General features: G+C 47.1%; 1 protein-coding gene across 1 annotated transcript in view; it reads right to left on the bottom strand.

Moving 5' to 3' along the window:
• Positions 1-6,717: 6,717 nt before the first annotated feature.
• The window catches only part of LOC119961227 (oocyte zinc finger protein XlCOF6-like), a 29,103-nt gene continuing 19,183 nt past the window's right edge, over positions 6,718-16,637 (bottom strand). Inside the window, exon 4 of the mRNA XM_038788677.1 lies at positions 6,718-7,748. Coding sequence (XP_038644605.1) covers positions 6,862-7,748 — 887 coding nt within the window. The 3' untranslated portion in view covers positions 6,718-6,861. The remainder of the gene's footprint in view (positions 7,749-16,637) is intronic.

The following is a 16,637-nucleotide window of genomic DNA, read 5'->3' as shown; positions in this document are numbered from 1 at the left end:
TTGAGACACACACACCCGAGTGAGAGTGTTCCAGTGAACTGACCGTGGAAACATCAGTGTGACTGGAAAAGCAGCGAGACCCACACAACACACACCCGAGTGAGAGTGTTCCAGTGAACTGACTGTGGAAACATCAGTGTGACTGGAAAAGCACCGAGACCCACACAACGCACACTCAACTGAGAGAGTTCCAGTGAACTGACTGTGGAAAGAGCTTTAACCAGTTACATAGTCTGAAAGAAACACACCATTACAGTGGGAAGAGATTTTACAAGTGTGTGTGCACGAAGACTTAACTGATCATTCAACCTGGAAAAACACAAGGACACCCGCACAATGGAGAAACCCTGGAAATGTGAGGACTGTGGGAAAGGATTCAGTTGCCCAGCCCTGCTGGAAATTCATCGACGCAGTCACACTGGGGAGAGACCATTCACCTGCTCCGAGTGTGGAAAGGGATTCACTCAGTCATCCCAACTGCTAACACACCAACGGTTTCACACTGGGGAGAAACCGTTCACCTGCTCTGAGTGTGGGAAGGGATTCACTCAGTTATCTGACTTGCGGAGACACCAGCTAGTTCATACTGGGGAGACTCGTTTCAGCTGCTCCGAGTGTGGGAAGGAATTCATTCAGTCATCCAATCTGCTGAGACACCAGCAAGTTCACACTGGGGAGAGACCGTTCACCTGTCCTGTATGTGGAAAAGCATTCATTGGGTCCTCTGACCTGCTAAGTCACCAGCGGATTCACAGTGAGGAGAGGCTGTTCAGCTGTACATCCTGTGGAAAGAGATTCCGGACTTCAGCCCACCTCAGTGTACACCAGCGAGTTCACACTGGGGAGAAGCCGTTCATCTGCTCTGAGTGTAGGAAGAAATTTGCTCAGTTATCTCACCTACAGACACACCAGCGAATACACACTGGGGAGAGACCATTCACCTGCTCTGAGTGTGGCAACAAATTCACTTGTTCATCCCACTTGAGGAGACACCAGCGAGTTCACACAGGGGACAGGCCATTTACCTGCGCCACGTGTGGGAAGATATTCACTCAGTCTGGCAGCCTGCTGAGACACCAGCGAGTTCACAAGTGACTGCAGGGGTTTGATTTTGTTGCTACTGAACTCCTAACCTGAACTTCCTAACCCACAGGCCACAATCAGTAAGGATAGGCAACAACACCTTCTCCACGATCATCCTCAACACCGGTGCCCCACAAGGCTGTGTCCTCAACCCACCGCTATACTCCTTATACACCTGTGACTGTGTGGCTAAATTCCCCTCGAACTCGATTTTCAAATTTGCTGACACCACCACCGTAGTGGGTCGGATTTCAAACAATGACGAGACAGAGTACAGGAATGAGATAGAGAATCTGGTGAACTGGTGCGACGACAATAATCTCTCCCTCAATGTCAACAAAACGAAGGAGATGGTCATCGACTTCAGGAAGCTTAGTGGAGAACATGCCCCTGTCTACATCAATGGGAATGAAGTAGAAAGGGTCGAGAGCATCAGGTTGTTAGGTGTCCAGATCACCAACAACCTGTCCTGGTCCCCCCCATGCCGACACTATAATTAAGAAAGCCCATCAACGACTCTACTTTCTTAGAAGACTAAGGAAATTTGGCATGTCAGCTACGACTCGCCAAATTTTACAGATGCACCACAGAAAGCATTCTTTCTGGTTGTATCACAGCTCTGCCCAAGACCGCAGGAAATTACAAAAGGTTGTGAATGTAGCCCAGTCCATCACGCAAACCAGCCTCCTATCCATTGATTCTATCTATAATTCCCGCTGCCTCAGAAAGGCAGCCATCATAAGGACACCACGCACCCTGGACATACTCTCTTCCACCTTCTTCCATCAGGAAAAAGTTCCAAATTTTGAGGTCGTGTACCAACTGACTCAAGAACAGCTTCTTCCCTGCTGCCATCAGACTTTTGAATGGACCTACCTCGTATTAAGTTGATCTTTTCTCTACATTTGCTATAACTGTAACATATTCTGCAGTCTCTCCTTCCATCCTATCTATGGTATGCATTGTTTGTACAGCATGCAAGAAACAATACTTTTCACTGTATACTAATACATGTGACAATAATAAATCAAATTAAAATTATTGCTGCTATTAATCACATCCGGAACTGAACCTTGTTCATTCTGACAGTTGGGATTTGTTGTTCCTGATGTTATTAATCCCTGTAACTGGGCTGGAGTTTAATATTCTGGATCTGTAGCTGATTGTGTTCTCGGGGCTGTGGTGTCCCTTTAGGGAAGGCTGTCTGTGATCTTTCCCCATAATTCAGGAACTCTCATCAGAAATTAGTTTACAAGTTTCTGAACTTTTACTTCAATCTCAAACTGCTAATTATTTTAAAGCTGTGTTCTGAGATTACCAACCATCCTCCCAATGGAAACAATTTGTCTCCATGTAAACTTCTCAAGAATGGAATCTCTCCTGAATGAACTGAAACCCCTCATCCCTGACGCTATCCTGGTAACTTTTCCCAGCTTCCTCTCCAAGGCCTTGACATCTTTCCCAAAGTGAGGTGCACAGAACTGAACACAATACTTCAATTGAGGATTAATCAGTGATTTGTAAAAATTTCAGTAGAACTGCCTTGCTTTCCTGCTCCAAGTCTCCAGCAATAAACCGAGGATCCTATTAGATTTTTACAACAATTTGATCAGCCTGTCCTGTCGGACTCTGAGGTTTGTGTATATCCAGTCCCAGGTCACTCTTTTAAAATTGCACCATTTAGTTTATACTGTCTCTCCGCGTTCCTCCTTCCAAAATCCAATATTGACTGCAGTCACTTTGGGATGTTCTGAGGGTGTGAAAGGTTCTAAATGAACACAATAAATTTCTTTCTCTTTTACAGCTGACATAAAGCTGTAGGTTTTGCTCCAAAGATTAAATTGGGATTGATATTCAAAGTTAACGTTTTTACTGCAGAAACAGTTTCAGCTGGGAGTCAGTGAATGAAGAGGAAAGATCCCAGACAGCGGGTCTCCCAGGTTCACTGCAGGCCTGACAGCTCAATCAGCTCCACACTCAGCTCAGCAGCTCCGCACACTGTCCACAGAGGAGATCTCCTGATCCAGCGGGACCAAGATTTGTGTTTTAACTGACACCACCAATAAAACTGGAGTGATCAGTCACTGGTCTGATTGCCATTTGTGGAATCTTACTTTGTACAAACTAGCTGTTGACAAACAGTGACAACTTGTATTTATACAATAAAATTAATGTAATAAACATCTCAAAGCCCGTCAGAGGAGTTTCAGAAAGACAAAAAATTGACACAAATTCACATGAAATGAAATGAAAATCGCTTATTGTCATGAATAGGCTTCAATGAAGTTACTGTGAAAAGCCCCTAGTCGCCACATTCCGGCGCGACTGTTACAGGAATCGAACCGTGCTGCTGGCCTGCTTTAAAAGCCAGTGATTTAGCCGTGTGAGCTAAACCAGCCCCATAAGATGATGTTTGAACAGATGGTCAAAAGTGATTGGAGAGACAGATTTTAACAACTATCTTTAATCAGGAAAGCTAGAGGAGTGGAGAGGGTTGGGAGGGAATTTCGGAGTTTCATGTCTGCGTTGACCACTAATGGTGGATTAATTAAAATCAGCGATTCAAGAGATTAAAATGAGAGATTGCAGATACTTCAGCAGGTTGTGAAACTCGGCAAAGACACAAAGGGACAAGGCCATGGAGGGATTTGAATACAAGAAGGTCTCAGCATGACTTGATCAGGAGCCAGTGTTGGTCAGTGAGCACAGGGTGATGGGTGAACAGGACCTGGTGTGAGAAAGCACATGGACAGCAGAGTTTTAGGTAAACTCACATTTCCATGTGGGGATGGGGTGAATGTGAGAGCCTGGTCAGGAATGCATTGGAACCATCAAGTCTAAAGGTAACAGTGGCAGCACGGTGGCGTAGTGGGTTAGCCCTGTTGCCTCACGGCACAGAGGTCCCAGGGTTTCAGCAGCAGGTGGGCTGGAGACAGGTGACATTGTGGAGACTGAAATATCTGGTATTAGTGACAATGTGGACCAAGAGTGTGGTTCAGCCTCAGACAGTTCCCAGGGAGAGGGATGGACTCGGGAGTTAGGGAACGGAATTTGTAGTGGTGACTGAAGACAATGGCTTTGGTCATCCCAGTTTTTAATTGGAAGAAATTTCTGCTCATCCAGTACTGGATGTGGGATTCGCAGTTTGATAATTTAGTGACGGTGGAGGAATGGAGAGGGATGGGGGTGAGGTAGAGCTGGGTGTTGTCAGTGTACATGTGAAAACTAACATGGTGCTTTTGGATGATGTCACCTAGTGGCAGCGTGTAGATGGGAAATAGGAGGGGCCGAGGATAGATCCTTGGGGAACACAAAGTACAAGCACATTGGACAGGAAAGTGATGTGAGATGGGATGGTAGTTGGCGATGACAGAGTGGTCAATGTTTTTTTAGGATGGGTGATAACGGTGAATTTAAAGACGAGAGGCAGAGGACCAAAAGAGATAGAGAACTGGAAACAGTATCAGCTAACATGGGGAAGTTGGGTGCTCAATACTTTAGTAAGAATAGGGCCAATACAGCAGAAGGCGAGGGCAGCACGGTGTTTAGCCCTGCTGCCTCATGGCGCCAAGGTCCCAAGTTCGATCCCAGCTCTGGATCACTGTCCGTGTGGAGTTTGCGCATTCCCCCCGTGTTTGCGTAGGTTTCACCCACACAACCAAAAAGATGTGCAGGGTCGAATTGGCCACGCTAAATTGACCCTTAATTGGAAAAAAATGAATTGGGTACTCTAAATTTAAAAAAAAGGAAAAAAAAACAGTAGAAGGCAGGTCTCATGGACAGTATGAGCTCTGCGAGGGTGGCATGGTAGCACAGTGGTTAGCACCGGTGCTTCACAGATCCAGGGTCCCAGGTTCGATTCCAGGCTTGGGTCACTGTCTATGTGGAGTCTGCACATTCTCCCCGTGTCTGTGTGGGTTTCCCCGGGTACTCCAGTTTCCTCCCACAAGTCCCGAAAGACGTGCTGTTAGGTAATTTGGACAACCTGAATTCTCCCTCCGTGTACCCGAATAGGTGTCGGAATGTGGCGACTACGGGTTTTCACAGTAACTTCATTGCAGTGTTAATGTAAGCCTACTTGTGACAATCAAGATTATTAGGATAAAGTGAGATACAGGAGAAACTGGAGAATGTTTATATGATGTACATTAATGATCTGGCAGAAGGAACTGAGGGAATTGTTGCTAAGTTTGCAGATGATACAAAGATATGTAGAGGGACAGGTCGTCTTGAGGAAGCAGGGAGGCTGCACAAGGATCTGTACAGGCTAGGAGAGTGGGCAAAGTGGCAGATGGAATATCATTTGGGAAAGTGTGAGGTTCTGCACTTTGCCAGGAAGAATAGAGGCAGAGACTTTTGTAAAATGGGAAAAGGCTTCAGAAATCAGATACACAAAGAGCCTTGGGAGTCCCAGTGTGGGATTCTCTTCAGGTTAACCTGCAGGTTCAGTTGGCAGCCAGGAAGGCAAATGCAATGTTAGCATTCATTCCACGAGGGCCAGAATACAGGAGCAGGGATGTCCTGCTGAGACAGAATAAATCTCTGGTCAGACTCCATTCGGAATATTACGAGCATATTTGGGCCCGTCTCTAAGGAAGAATATGCTGGCCTTGGATGGGGTCGAGAGGATGTTTACAAGAAAGATCCCGAGAATGAAAGATTTGTCCTATGAGGAGCAGTTGAGGACTCTGGGTCTGTACGCGATGCAGTTTAGAAGAATGAGAGGGGATTTAATTGAAACTTACACAATACTGAGAGGCCTGGATAGAGTGGATGTGGAGAGGATGTTTCCACTGGTATAAACACTAGAAGCAGAGGACAGAATCTCAGACTGAAGACATGGTCCTTTAAAACAGAGATGAGGAGGAATTTCTTCAGCCAGAGGGTGGGGAATCTGAGGAACCCTTTGCTGCAGAAGACTGTGGAGGCCAAATCACGGAGTGTGTTTATGAAAGAGACAGATAGGTTCTTGATTAATAAGGGGATTAGGAGTTATAGGGATACGGCAGCAGAATGGAGATGACAAACAAATCAGACATAATTAACTGGTGGAGCAGATTCGATGGGCTGAATGACCGAATTCTGGTCCTATATCGTCAGGTCTTATGTAAGATCTGGGACTTGGATAAGGAACTTTAGACGCAGTCTGGTTTGGTGTGTTCTTGGAGAGAAGGAAGTAGCAGAGGCAGCTGATCAAATTGTCTCAATCTTAGTGGCATGATGGCAAGTGGTTAGCACTGCTGCCTCACATCTCCAGAGACCCAGGTTCGATTCCGGTCTTGGGCGACTCTCTGTGTGGAGTTTTCACATTCTTCCCGTGTTGTTTCCTTCGGGTGCTCCGGTTTCCTCCCACAGTCCAAAGCTGTGCAGGTTAGATGTATTGGCCATGCTAAATTGTCCCTAGGTGGGGTTACAGGGATAGGGTGGGGAATTGTGTCCAGGTACAGTGTTCTTTCAGAGGGTCGGTACAGACTTGATGGGCCGAATAGTCTTCTTCTGCACTGTAAGGATTCTACGATGATGCTAATGACAACAAAACTCCATGAGCTCCTCACACTTGTTGGATGTGAGGATGGAGGATGTGAGGGGGGAAAGGGAGACCACTTTAAAAGGAATTCACGTGAGTTAGAGATATTAAAAGGTCAAAGCTGATTTATTTTTCTTTCATCAGTAATAGTAACAACTGTAACAGATGTGGGGTTTATTCACACAGAAACAGACTCCAAAGAACATGAATGAGTCCTGGATGTGATTCAAAGCAAGATCCAATCACTGTCGTTACTCGTGAACTTGCTTGTGTCTCAGCAAGTTGGATATCCGAATGAATCCCTTCCCACATTTAGAGCAGGTGAATGGCCTCTCCCCAGTGTGAACTCGCTGATGCATAGTGAGTTCAGATGATCGTCTGAACCCATTCCCGCAGTGAGAGCACCTGAACGGTCTCTCGTCAGTATGAATACGTTGATGGAATACCAGATCCCAGGTCCTTTTGTAGCACTTCCCGCAGTCTGGACATTTAAAAGGTCTCTCATCAGTGTGAACTCGCTGATGGGACATCAGTTCCCCAGAACCTTTAAAGCCCTTCCCACAGTTCTGACATTTAAATGGTCTCTTGTCTGTGTGAACTTGTTGGTGTCTCAACAGGTTGGATGAATCAGTGAATCCTTTTCCACACTCGGCGCAGGTGAATGTCTTCTCCCAAGTGTGAACCCGTTGGTGTTTCAATAGGTTGGATAAATCATTGAATCCTTTCCCACATGTGGAGCAGGTGAATGGCCTCTCCCCAGTGTGAACTCGCTGATGTCTCAGCAGGCTAGATAAATGAGCGAATTCCCTCCCACACTCGGAGCAGTTGAATGGTTTATCCCCAGTGTGAATTCTCTGGTGTGCCAGCAGGTTGGATGACTGAGTGAATCCCTTACCACATGTGGAGCAGGTGAATGGTCTCTCCCCGGTGTGAGTGCATCGATGAATTTTCAGCTCAGACGGGGAACGAAATGCCTCCTCGCAGTCCCCACATTTCCACCGTTTCTTCCCAGTGTGAATGTGTTTGTGTCTCCTCAAGCCTGACGATTGACTGAAGCCTTGTCCACACACAGAACACGTGTACGGTTTCTCCCCAGTATGATCGGTGCTTTTCCCTTCCATGTTCAAACTCGATGATATTCAGGGCAGGATAAATTGGACAACTGTCAGCTCCCGATGTGGTTTGAGTTTCCTGACTGCAAATCCTCCCTGTCTAATGCCCTGTGAAATTGATTTAAAACAGAAAAACAGTGAGAGAGAACCCACAAAAATCACAAAGGCAGCTTGTGGAATTGAGCTGAATGAATCTGGTCATTTATGGGGCCGGCACTGGGAAAAAGTGACCTTGAAAACTGCTGGATTTTTGTAAAAATCCAACTGATTCACTGATATCCTTCAGTGACGATGTGGAGATGCTGGCTTTGGACTGGGGTGAGCACAGTAAGAAGTCTTACAACACCAGGTTAAAGTCCAACAGGTTTGTTTCAAATCACTAGCTTTCGGAGCACTGCTCCTTAGGTGAATTCACCTGAGAAAGGAGCAGTGCTCTGAAAGCTAGTGATCTGAAACAAACCTGTTTGACTTTAACCTGGTGTTGTAAGACTTCTTACTATCCTTCAGTGAAGGGAACCTGCCTCTTCCCCACCTCCTCTGTCTGGGCTGACTCAAGACTCTGGCCTCTATGGGGGGAGGGGAGTGAGGGAGGATTGGGAGCAGAAGCAAGAGAGGGATTTTATATTTGTACAAATCAATCAGGACTTTACCAGAATCTCCCAAACCCTCAACCATCATCTCCTAGAAGGAGCAGGGTGTCAGGTGTGTGTGAACAACATCACCTCCACGCTCTCCAAGTTACACACTATCCTGACTTGTCCACGTCCAGCACTGGATGAGCACAATTTTCCTCCATTTACATATGGGGAAGACTGAAGCCGCTGTCTTTGGTCCCAGGTGGTGAGTTACTCACCGTAGCATTTCTAGCCTCTGACCTGCTCTTGCAGCCACAGTATTTATATGACGAGCTCAGTTCAGTTTCGAGACAATTTGGAAAATTGGATACAAAATGGGTAAAATGGCAGAATGCAGAGTGTGATGGTTGGAGGTTGTTTCTGTGACTGGAAGCCTGGGTCCAGTGGTGTACCATAGGAATCGGTGCTGTTTGTATTGCACATTAATGATCTGGGTGTGAATGTGGGAGGCATGAGCAGTAAGTTTGCAGATAACATGAAAATTGGCGGTGTGGTAAATAGTGAGGAGGAAAGCCTTAGATTACAGGATGATATAGACAGACAGGCTGGTTAGATGGACAGAATAGAGGCAAATGGAATTTAACCCTGAAAGTGTGAGGCCATGCATTTTGGGAGGACTAACAAGGCAAGGGAATACAGACATGGTTCAGGGAGGAACAAGATTGGCAGCTGTCCAAGGTATAGAATCATCAGGTGATAAAGGCGGAGGTGTAAAAGACGACGTGAGCTGCAATATTGATCAAGGAGCCAATTACTGCAGTGAGGAAGGATGATATCTCAGCAGACACCTCAACTCAGGCCATCCGGGAAGGATGGTATCCCAGCAGGTACCTCAACTCAGGCCATCCGGGAAGGATGGTATCTCAGCTGACATCTCAACTGAGGCCATCCGGGAAGGATGATGTCTCAGCAGACATCTCAACTCAGGCCATCCAGGAAGGATGATACCTCAGCAGACACCACCACTGAGGCTATCCGGGAAGGATGATATCTCAGCAGACACCTCAACTGAGGCCATCCAGGAAGGATGATATCTCAGCAGACACCTCAACTGAGGCCATCCGGGAAGGATGATATCTCAGCAGACATCTCAACTGAGGCCATCCGGGAAGGATGATACCTCAGCAGACACCTCAACTGAGGCCATCCCGGTGGAACATAACAACAAAAAGGGGACAATCATGTTTCTGGGAGTGCGTCATTGGTCCCCAAACAAGCAGTAAGGGAGAGGTGGAAGAGCAGATATGTTGGCAAATCCCAGAGAAGTGTAAAATAATAGGGTATTAATAGTCAGTGGAAGTGATTGTGACCATAACTGGTAAGGTTTATGTTGTTATGGAAAAGGAAAACTCACTGGAAATAAAGGTTCTGAATTGGGTGAAGGCTGACTTCAATGTGATACAACAGGATCTGACCAAAGCAAACTGGCAGCAGCTACTGACAGGGAAATCTGATACAGCAGTGGGGGTCATTCAGAAAGGAAATAGAGAAAGTACAGGGCCAACATATTCTCATGAAGATAAAGGCTGGGACCAAAATGTTCCGAGTACCCTGGGGATCAAGGGGTACACAGAATTGGATCAGGAAAAAAAGGGAGGCAGGAGACCCAAGACGGTGGATGCCTGAGGATTGTAGCAAGTGCAGAGGGGTACGTAATGAAATAAATTCGGAGAGTAAAGAGGTGACATGAACAATGCTGGCGGATAAAATAAAGGAGAATTCCAAAGTGTTTTACAAGTATGTTAAGGGCAAGAGGGTAACAAGGGAAAGAGAAGGGCCCGTTAAGGACCAAAGTGGTAATCTGTATGTGGAGCCGGAAGATGTGGGTGAGATTTTAATGAGTATTTTGCATCTGTGTTCACTGTGGAGAAGGACGATGTAGATATTGAAATCAGGGAGGTCCACTGTGATATAGCTGAACAGGTTAGCACAGAGAGGGAGGAGGAGTGAGCGTTTTTGCAGGTATAAAAGTGGACCAATCCTCAGACTCAGAGGCGATGTGTCCCAGGCTGCTGTATGAGGCAAGGTAGGAGATTGCAGAGGCTCTAACACTATTTTTAAAATCCTCTCTGGCCACAGGAGATGTGCCAGAGGACTTGAGGACAGAGTATGTGATGGCATTATTCAAGGAGGGAAGTAGGGATAAACAAGGAAATTTCAGTGTGAGTCATACAACAGTGGTAGGGAAAACATAGGAAAGAATTCTGAGGGACAGAATTAATCTCCACTTGGAGAGGCAAGGATTGATCAAGTATAGTCATCGTGGCTTTGTCAGGGGGCGATCATGTCTAACAGATGTGATTGAATGTTTTGAGGAGGTGACTAGGTGTGTAGATGACACAGTCTATATGGACTTCAGTATGGCTATTGACAAGGTCTTCTCTGGGAGACTGGTGAAGAAGCCCATGGAATCCAGAGCAATTCGGCAAATTGGATCCAAAATTGGTTGAGAGGCGGAGGGTGATGGTTGAACGTTGTTTTGTGACTGGATCACTGTGTCCAATGGTGTACTGTTGGGATCAGTGCTGGGTCTCTTGCTGTTTGTAGTGTACATTAATGATCTGGATGTAAATGTGGGAGGTAAGTTTGCAGATGACATGAATAATGGTGGTGTGGTAAATAGCGAGGAGGAAAGCCTTAGAATACAGGACGATATAGTCGGGCTGGTGAGATGGGTAGAACAGGAGCAAATGGAGTTTAACTCTGAAAAGTCTGATGTGATGCATTTTGCGAGGATGAACAAGGCAAGGATATACACACTGAACGGTAGGGCATGAGGAAGCATAGAGGACCAGAGGGACTTTGGGATGCATGCCCATTGATGCCTGAAGGCAGCAGGACAGGTGGAGAAGGTAGTTAAGAAGGCTTATGTGATATTTGTCTGTATTAGCTTAGATTGAGAATATAAGAGCAGGGAGGTTATGATGGAGCTGTATAAAACACTGGCTGGGCCACAGCTAGAGAACTGTGTGCAGTTCTGGTCGCCATAGGATAGGCACTAGAGAGGAGATTCATCAGGATGTTGCCGGAGCTGGAGTATTTCAGTTATGAGTAGCGGCTGGATAGACTGGGGTTGTTTTTCTGAGAGCAGCAAGGCTGAGGGGGAACTGATTGAGGTGTAAAAAAATTATGAAGGACATGGTAGTTGCTGGAGTGGTAGTGGGAGGTGGGGGGTTTAAACTAATATGGCAGGGGGATGGGAACCTATGTAAGGATTCAGAGCAGAGAGAAATCAAGAACAAGGGAAAAAGACAGAAAGAAAAATAAGAAAAGTGATGGGCAGATAAATCAAGGGCCAGAATCAGATAAGAACACAGTAAAAAAAATAGTAGGAAAGGGCAGCACGGTGGTGCAGTGAGTTAGCCCTGCAGCCTCACGGCGCAGAGGTCCCAGGTTCCATCCCGGCTGTGGGTCACTGTCCGTATGGAGTTTGCACATTCTCCCCGTGTTTGCATGGGTTTCGCCCCCACAACCCAAAGATGTACAGGCTAGGTGGATTGGACACACTAAATTGCCCCTTAATTGGAAAAAATGAATTGGGTACACTAAATTTATTTTTAAAATAGTAGAGACCGGTCAAGGGATGTTTAAGGTTTTGTACCTGAATGCTCGGAGCACTGGAACTAAAATGGATGAATTAGTTGCGCAGATAGATGTAAAGGAGTATGTACAGTTGGGATTACAGAGACATGGCTCCAAGGATGGGAACTAAACATTGAAGGCTATTCAGTTTTTAGGAAGGACAGACAGAAAGGAAAAGGCGGTGAAGTTGTATAATTGATTAAAGAAGATATTGATATCATATTGAGGAAAGATATTAGCACCGATAGTGTGGAATGTGTGTGGATCGAGTTAGGAAACACCAAGGGGCAAAAAGGATTCATAGGGGAGGTAATCAGACCACCAAACTGCACTGTTAATGTTGAAATAGCATCAGACAGGAAATCAGAGATACATGTGATCAGGGAATCTGTGATCATGGGTGACTTCAATCTGCATATTGATTAGGCTAATCAAACTGGTAGCAATGCGATGGAGGAGGATTTCTTGAAATTTCTAAGGGATGGTTTTCTCGACCAATATGCCGAGGAACCAACGAGAGAGCATTGTCAAGGCCAAGATCGATGGGTTTTTAATCAGTTGGGGAATGAAGGGTTACAGAGAGAAGGCAGGAAAGTGGACTCAGTGAGTGGTTGACTACCTCCCCTATGAATGCTTTTTGCCCTTGGTGTTTCCTAACTCGATCCAGCAGACTCAAAGGGCTGAATGTCACACCCCTCTTCCTATTTCTTATGGTCTTGTGGAGATTGAGGGGAAATTGATAGAAGTGCACAAGATTGTTAGGTTTAGACAAGGGTGTTCAACAAATGCTGTTCCTATCCGCTGATTGTAAAAGATTACATGACACAGATTTAATATTTTGAGCAATATCTACATGGGGGAATGTGAGGAAGAAGTTTTACTCAGTGTGGGGTAATAACTTGAACTCAATGCTTACACTCAAAGGGAGATCATATTCAGCTCCTGATAAATCGAACGATGCAGTCAGACTGAGATGTGAGATTTGAATTTCCTGTCTGCAAATCATCTTCCAATATCCTGTAAAATACATTTACAAAAGCCATCACTGTCAGTCCAAAAATGAAATTCAGAATAGACAAATATTTCTCTTGGTTGGAGTTTTCTATGTGTAAATCCTCCCCTTGTAATCCCCTGTAAAAGGAGTTTCCAAAATCCATCTCTGTCAGTCTGGGATAGAAATTCACTACATTCTCTCCTCCTGCTGCCAATGCATGCTCCCTGCTGCACTTGGCCCCTTGTCATTATCATCAGCAGACCCTTGATTCAAGGATGATATCTCCTCAGGGTAGTGTTTTTCTGCTATGGATCTCCATGTGACTGAACTGTGACTGCAGATCTTTGCACACACCACTTATTGCTGGCCCACTATCCAGCCCCATCGCTCCACGCCAGCCACACAGTATAAATTTGACCCTATTTCCAATTCTCTAGCTTTGACAAAGGGTCATCCAGACTCAACATTAGCTCCCTTCTCTCTCCACAGATGCTGTCAGACATGAAAATGAAGTAATGAAAATCGCTTATTGTCATGAGTAGGCTTCAAATCAAGTTACTGTGAAAAGCCCCTAGTCGCCACATTCCAGCACCTGTTCGGGGAGGCTGTTACGGGAATCGAACCGTGCTGCTGGCCTGCTTTCAAAGCCAGTGATTTAGCCCTGTGCTAAACATCCCCGACATGACAAGATTGTTCAGTATTTTCTGTTTTTGTTTCAGATTCCAGCATCCGAATAAGATGCCTTTAACTCCATGAGGTAGTTCAATCTGGACAGCAGGATTTGCTTCCTCTTCCTTCTGCATTTTCCTCAACAATAAGACATTGGGACTAAAGGCTAATACTGTGGGCGCGATTCTCCGCTCCCCACACGCCGGGTGGGAGAATCACGGGAGAGCCGCTGTGGCAACCCCCCGCGACTCTCCCACCCCCCCCCCCCCCAAATGGCGTGTCGCGTTTTGCGACATGCCGCTCGGAGAATCGCCGCTCGCCGTTTTTCCCGGCGATTCTTCGGCCCGGATGGGCTTAGCGGCCTGACGACCCTGATGGGTTCACGCCGGCGGCAATCACACCTGGTCGCTGCCGGCGTGAACAGCGTGCGACAGGTCAGTGTGGGGCCTGTGGGGGGCGGAGAGGGGATCGAGCACCGTGGACGTGTTCAAGAGAGGACTGGCCCGCTATCAGTGCCCGCAGGCGCCGGCGTCTGTAAACGCCTCACTCTTTCCCCTCTGCCGGCCCGCAAGATCAAGCCACCACGTCTTGCGGGGCAGCGGTGGGGAAGACGGCAACCGCGCGTGTGCGGCTGATGTCACTTAGGCGCCGCCGGCCTCGTCATTCTCGGCGCGCCGCTTTGAGGCAAGCGTCAAGGCCCGGCGGCCGAGTTTCCCGCAACGCCACTCCTAGCCCCCCCCAGGGGAGAGGGAATAGGGGGAGAGGAGCAGCCTCCGACACTCCGGGTTTCACTCCGGCGTCGGCCGTTGCGGAGAATTTCGCCCTGTGTCTCCAATCTGAATAATGGGTAACAAGATCCTGCCAGTCGTTGAAACATTGCCCCCTACAAAGATGGCGATCACGCATGCGCCCTGCTGCATATTACCCCAATTAAGATGGCGGCCGTCAACACGCCCAATCAGTTGGAGCCCCATACAAATGGGAGGGGAAGAGAGGGTTGATCGGTTCTTTTTTAGGATTTGCGGTTTGCACAACATATTTAGGAAGCCGTTTCGCCCACCCACTGGGTCCTTTGCTCCCTCTGAACCGCCATACGCACCGATTGCAGATCAGAAAAACAAACATCTCACCACCGCCATTACGCACACTGAGTATTCCCATCTCCCAGCTTGGTCCCGCCCCTTCTTCAGTCCGATTGGTTGGAGGACCAGCCGCTCCCTTTCGGTCCTCCAGCCCTTCCCCGCTTTCTATTGGTTGAGATCTGCCGCCAATCACTCCCCTGCAATTTGAAGCATGCGCAGTGTCGCTGCTGGAGCTGGACAACGGTGCGCAGGTGCATTGGCAAAGAATTTCGAGCATGCGCAGTGTTAATATTGCCTCGGCCCTTTGTCCCGGAGAAGCGGAGTCAGCGTCAGGCGGTCGGTGGGAGGATTTGGAAACACTTTGTGGATCCGCAAACCCTTCACCATCATTGTCAGCTCCCTGGTTTGCAGCTGCGGAGCTTCTCCCTCCCTCCCGGGAACAGGCCCAGGTTAACGGGCACCATCCTGCTTCACACACTGGGGGATGGTTCACATCACAGGATGGGGGAGGGGGGATAATAAATAAGAGCTTACACTTTGCACTCAAATCAATGAGGACTCTGATCTCTGGCAAGGAAGGAAACCCTGGCAGGTGGGCCGGGAGGATTCACAAACACCCGCTGGAGGCCCCAAGCCCCCTGTATCCTGTCGGTGATGGATTTTGTAAAATTATTTTTACAGGATATCAGAGGATTTACAGACATGAAACTGAAACCAAATTTCACATCAAGATGCTTCAGTGATTTGATTAATCAGAACCTGAATATCATCAGCCTTTGTATACAGAAGGAGAAATCTATGTTCCGCCTGTGGGAAAAGATCTGAGCCATCAGTGTTACTGAGAAAGCACCGAGAAACACAAATACCCGAGAGAGAGGTTCCAATGTGCTGAACCTGGAAAGAGCTTTCACCAGCCTGAAAGCAAAACCACAGCATTCACAGTGAGTAGTCACCCTGGACATATTCTGTGTCAACGAGGCTTCAACATTATCCAAGTTGGAGACGCACGAGGACACTCACATCATGGAGAAACCTTTGAAATGTGGGGACTGTGGGAAGGGATTCAATTACCCATCTGCATTGGATATTCATCGACGTATTCACACTGGAGAGAGGCCGTTCACCTGTCCAGTGTGTGGGAAAGGATTTGCTTACTCATCCAGCCTGTATACACATCAGCGTGTTCATACTGACGAGAGGCCATTCACTTGCCTGGAATGTGGGAAGGGATGTAATGCTTTATCAAGCCTCCTGATTCACCAGCAAGTTCACTCTGATCAGAGACCATTTAAATGTTCTGATTGTGACAAAAGCTTTAAAAGCACAAAGGACTTGCTGAGACACCAGCGCACTCATATGGAGGTGAGGCCTTTCACCTGCTCAGTGTGTGGGAAGGGATTCACTCAGTCATCCCACCTTCTAACACACCAACTGGTTCACTCTGATAAGAGACCTTTTCAATGTTCGCACTGTGAGAAGTGTTTTAAAAGTAAAAATGATTTACAAGCCCATCAACGCACACACACTGGGGAGAAGCCGTTCACCTGTTCTCTCTGTCAGAGGAGATTCGGACGTTTATCTCAGCTACAGACACACCAGCGAGTTCACTCTGATCAGAGACCATTTCAATGTTCTGACTGTGGGAAGAGCTTTAAAAGCAAACAGGATCTGGTGACACACCAGCGAGTTCACACTGGAGAGAGGCCATTCACCTGCTCTGTGTGTGGGAAGGGATTCACCCATTCATCCCACCGTCTGAGACACCAGCGAGTTCACACTAGAGAGAGGATATTCATTTGCTCTGTGTGTGGGAAGGGATTTATTGATTCACCCCACCTTCTGATCCATGAGCGAATTCACACTGGGGAGAGACCGTTCACTTGCTCCATGTGTGGGAAAGGATTCACGCAGCCATCCCAGCTTGCTGTACATCAACTTGTTCACACTGAGCAG

This window comes from Scyliorhinus canicula, unplaced genomic scaffold (assembly GCF_902713615.1).
Source record: "Scyliorhinus canicula unplaced genomic scaffold, sScyCan1.1, whole genome shotgun sequence".
Classification (NCBI taxonomy): Eukaryota; Metazoa; Chordata; class Chondrichthyes; order Carcharhiniformes; family Scyliorhinidae; genus Scyliorhinus; species Scyliorhinus canicula.
The sequence above is the reverse complement of the archived record's forward strand: the minus strand, read 5'-3'. Positions and strand labels throughout refer to the sequence as shown.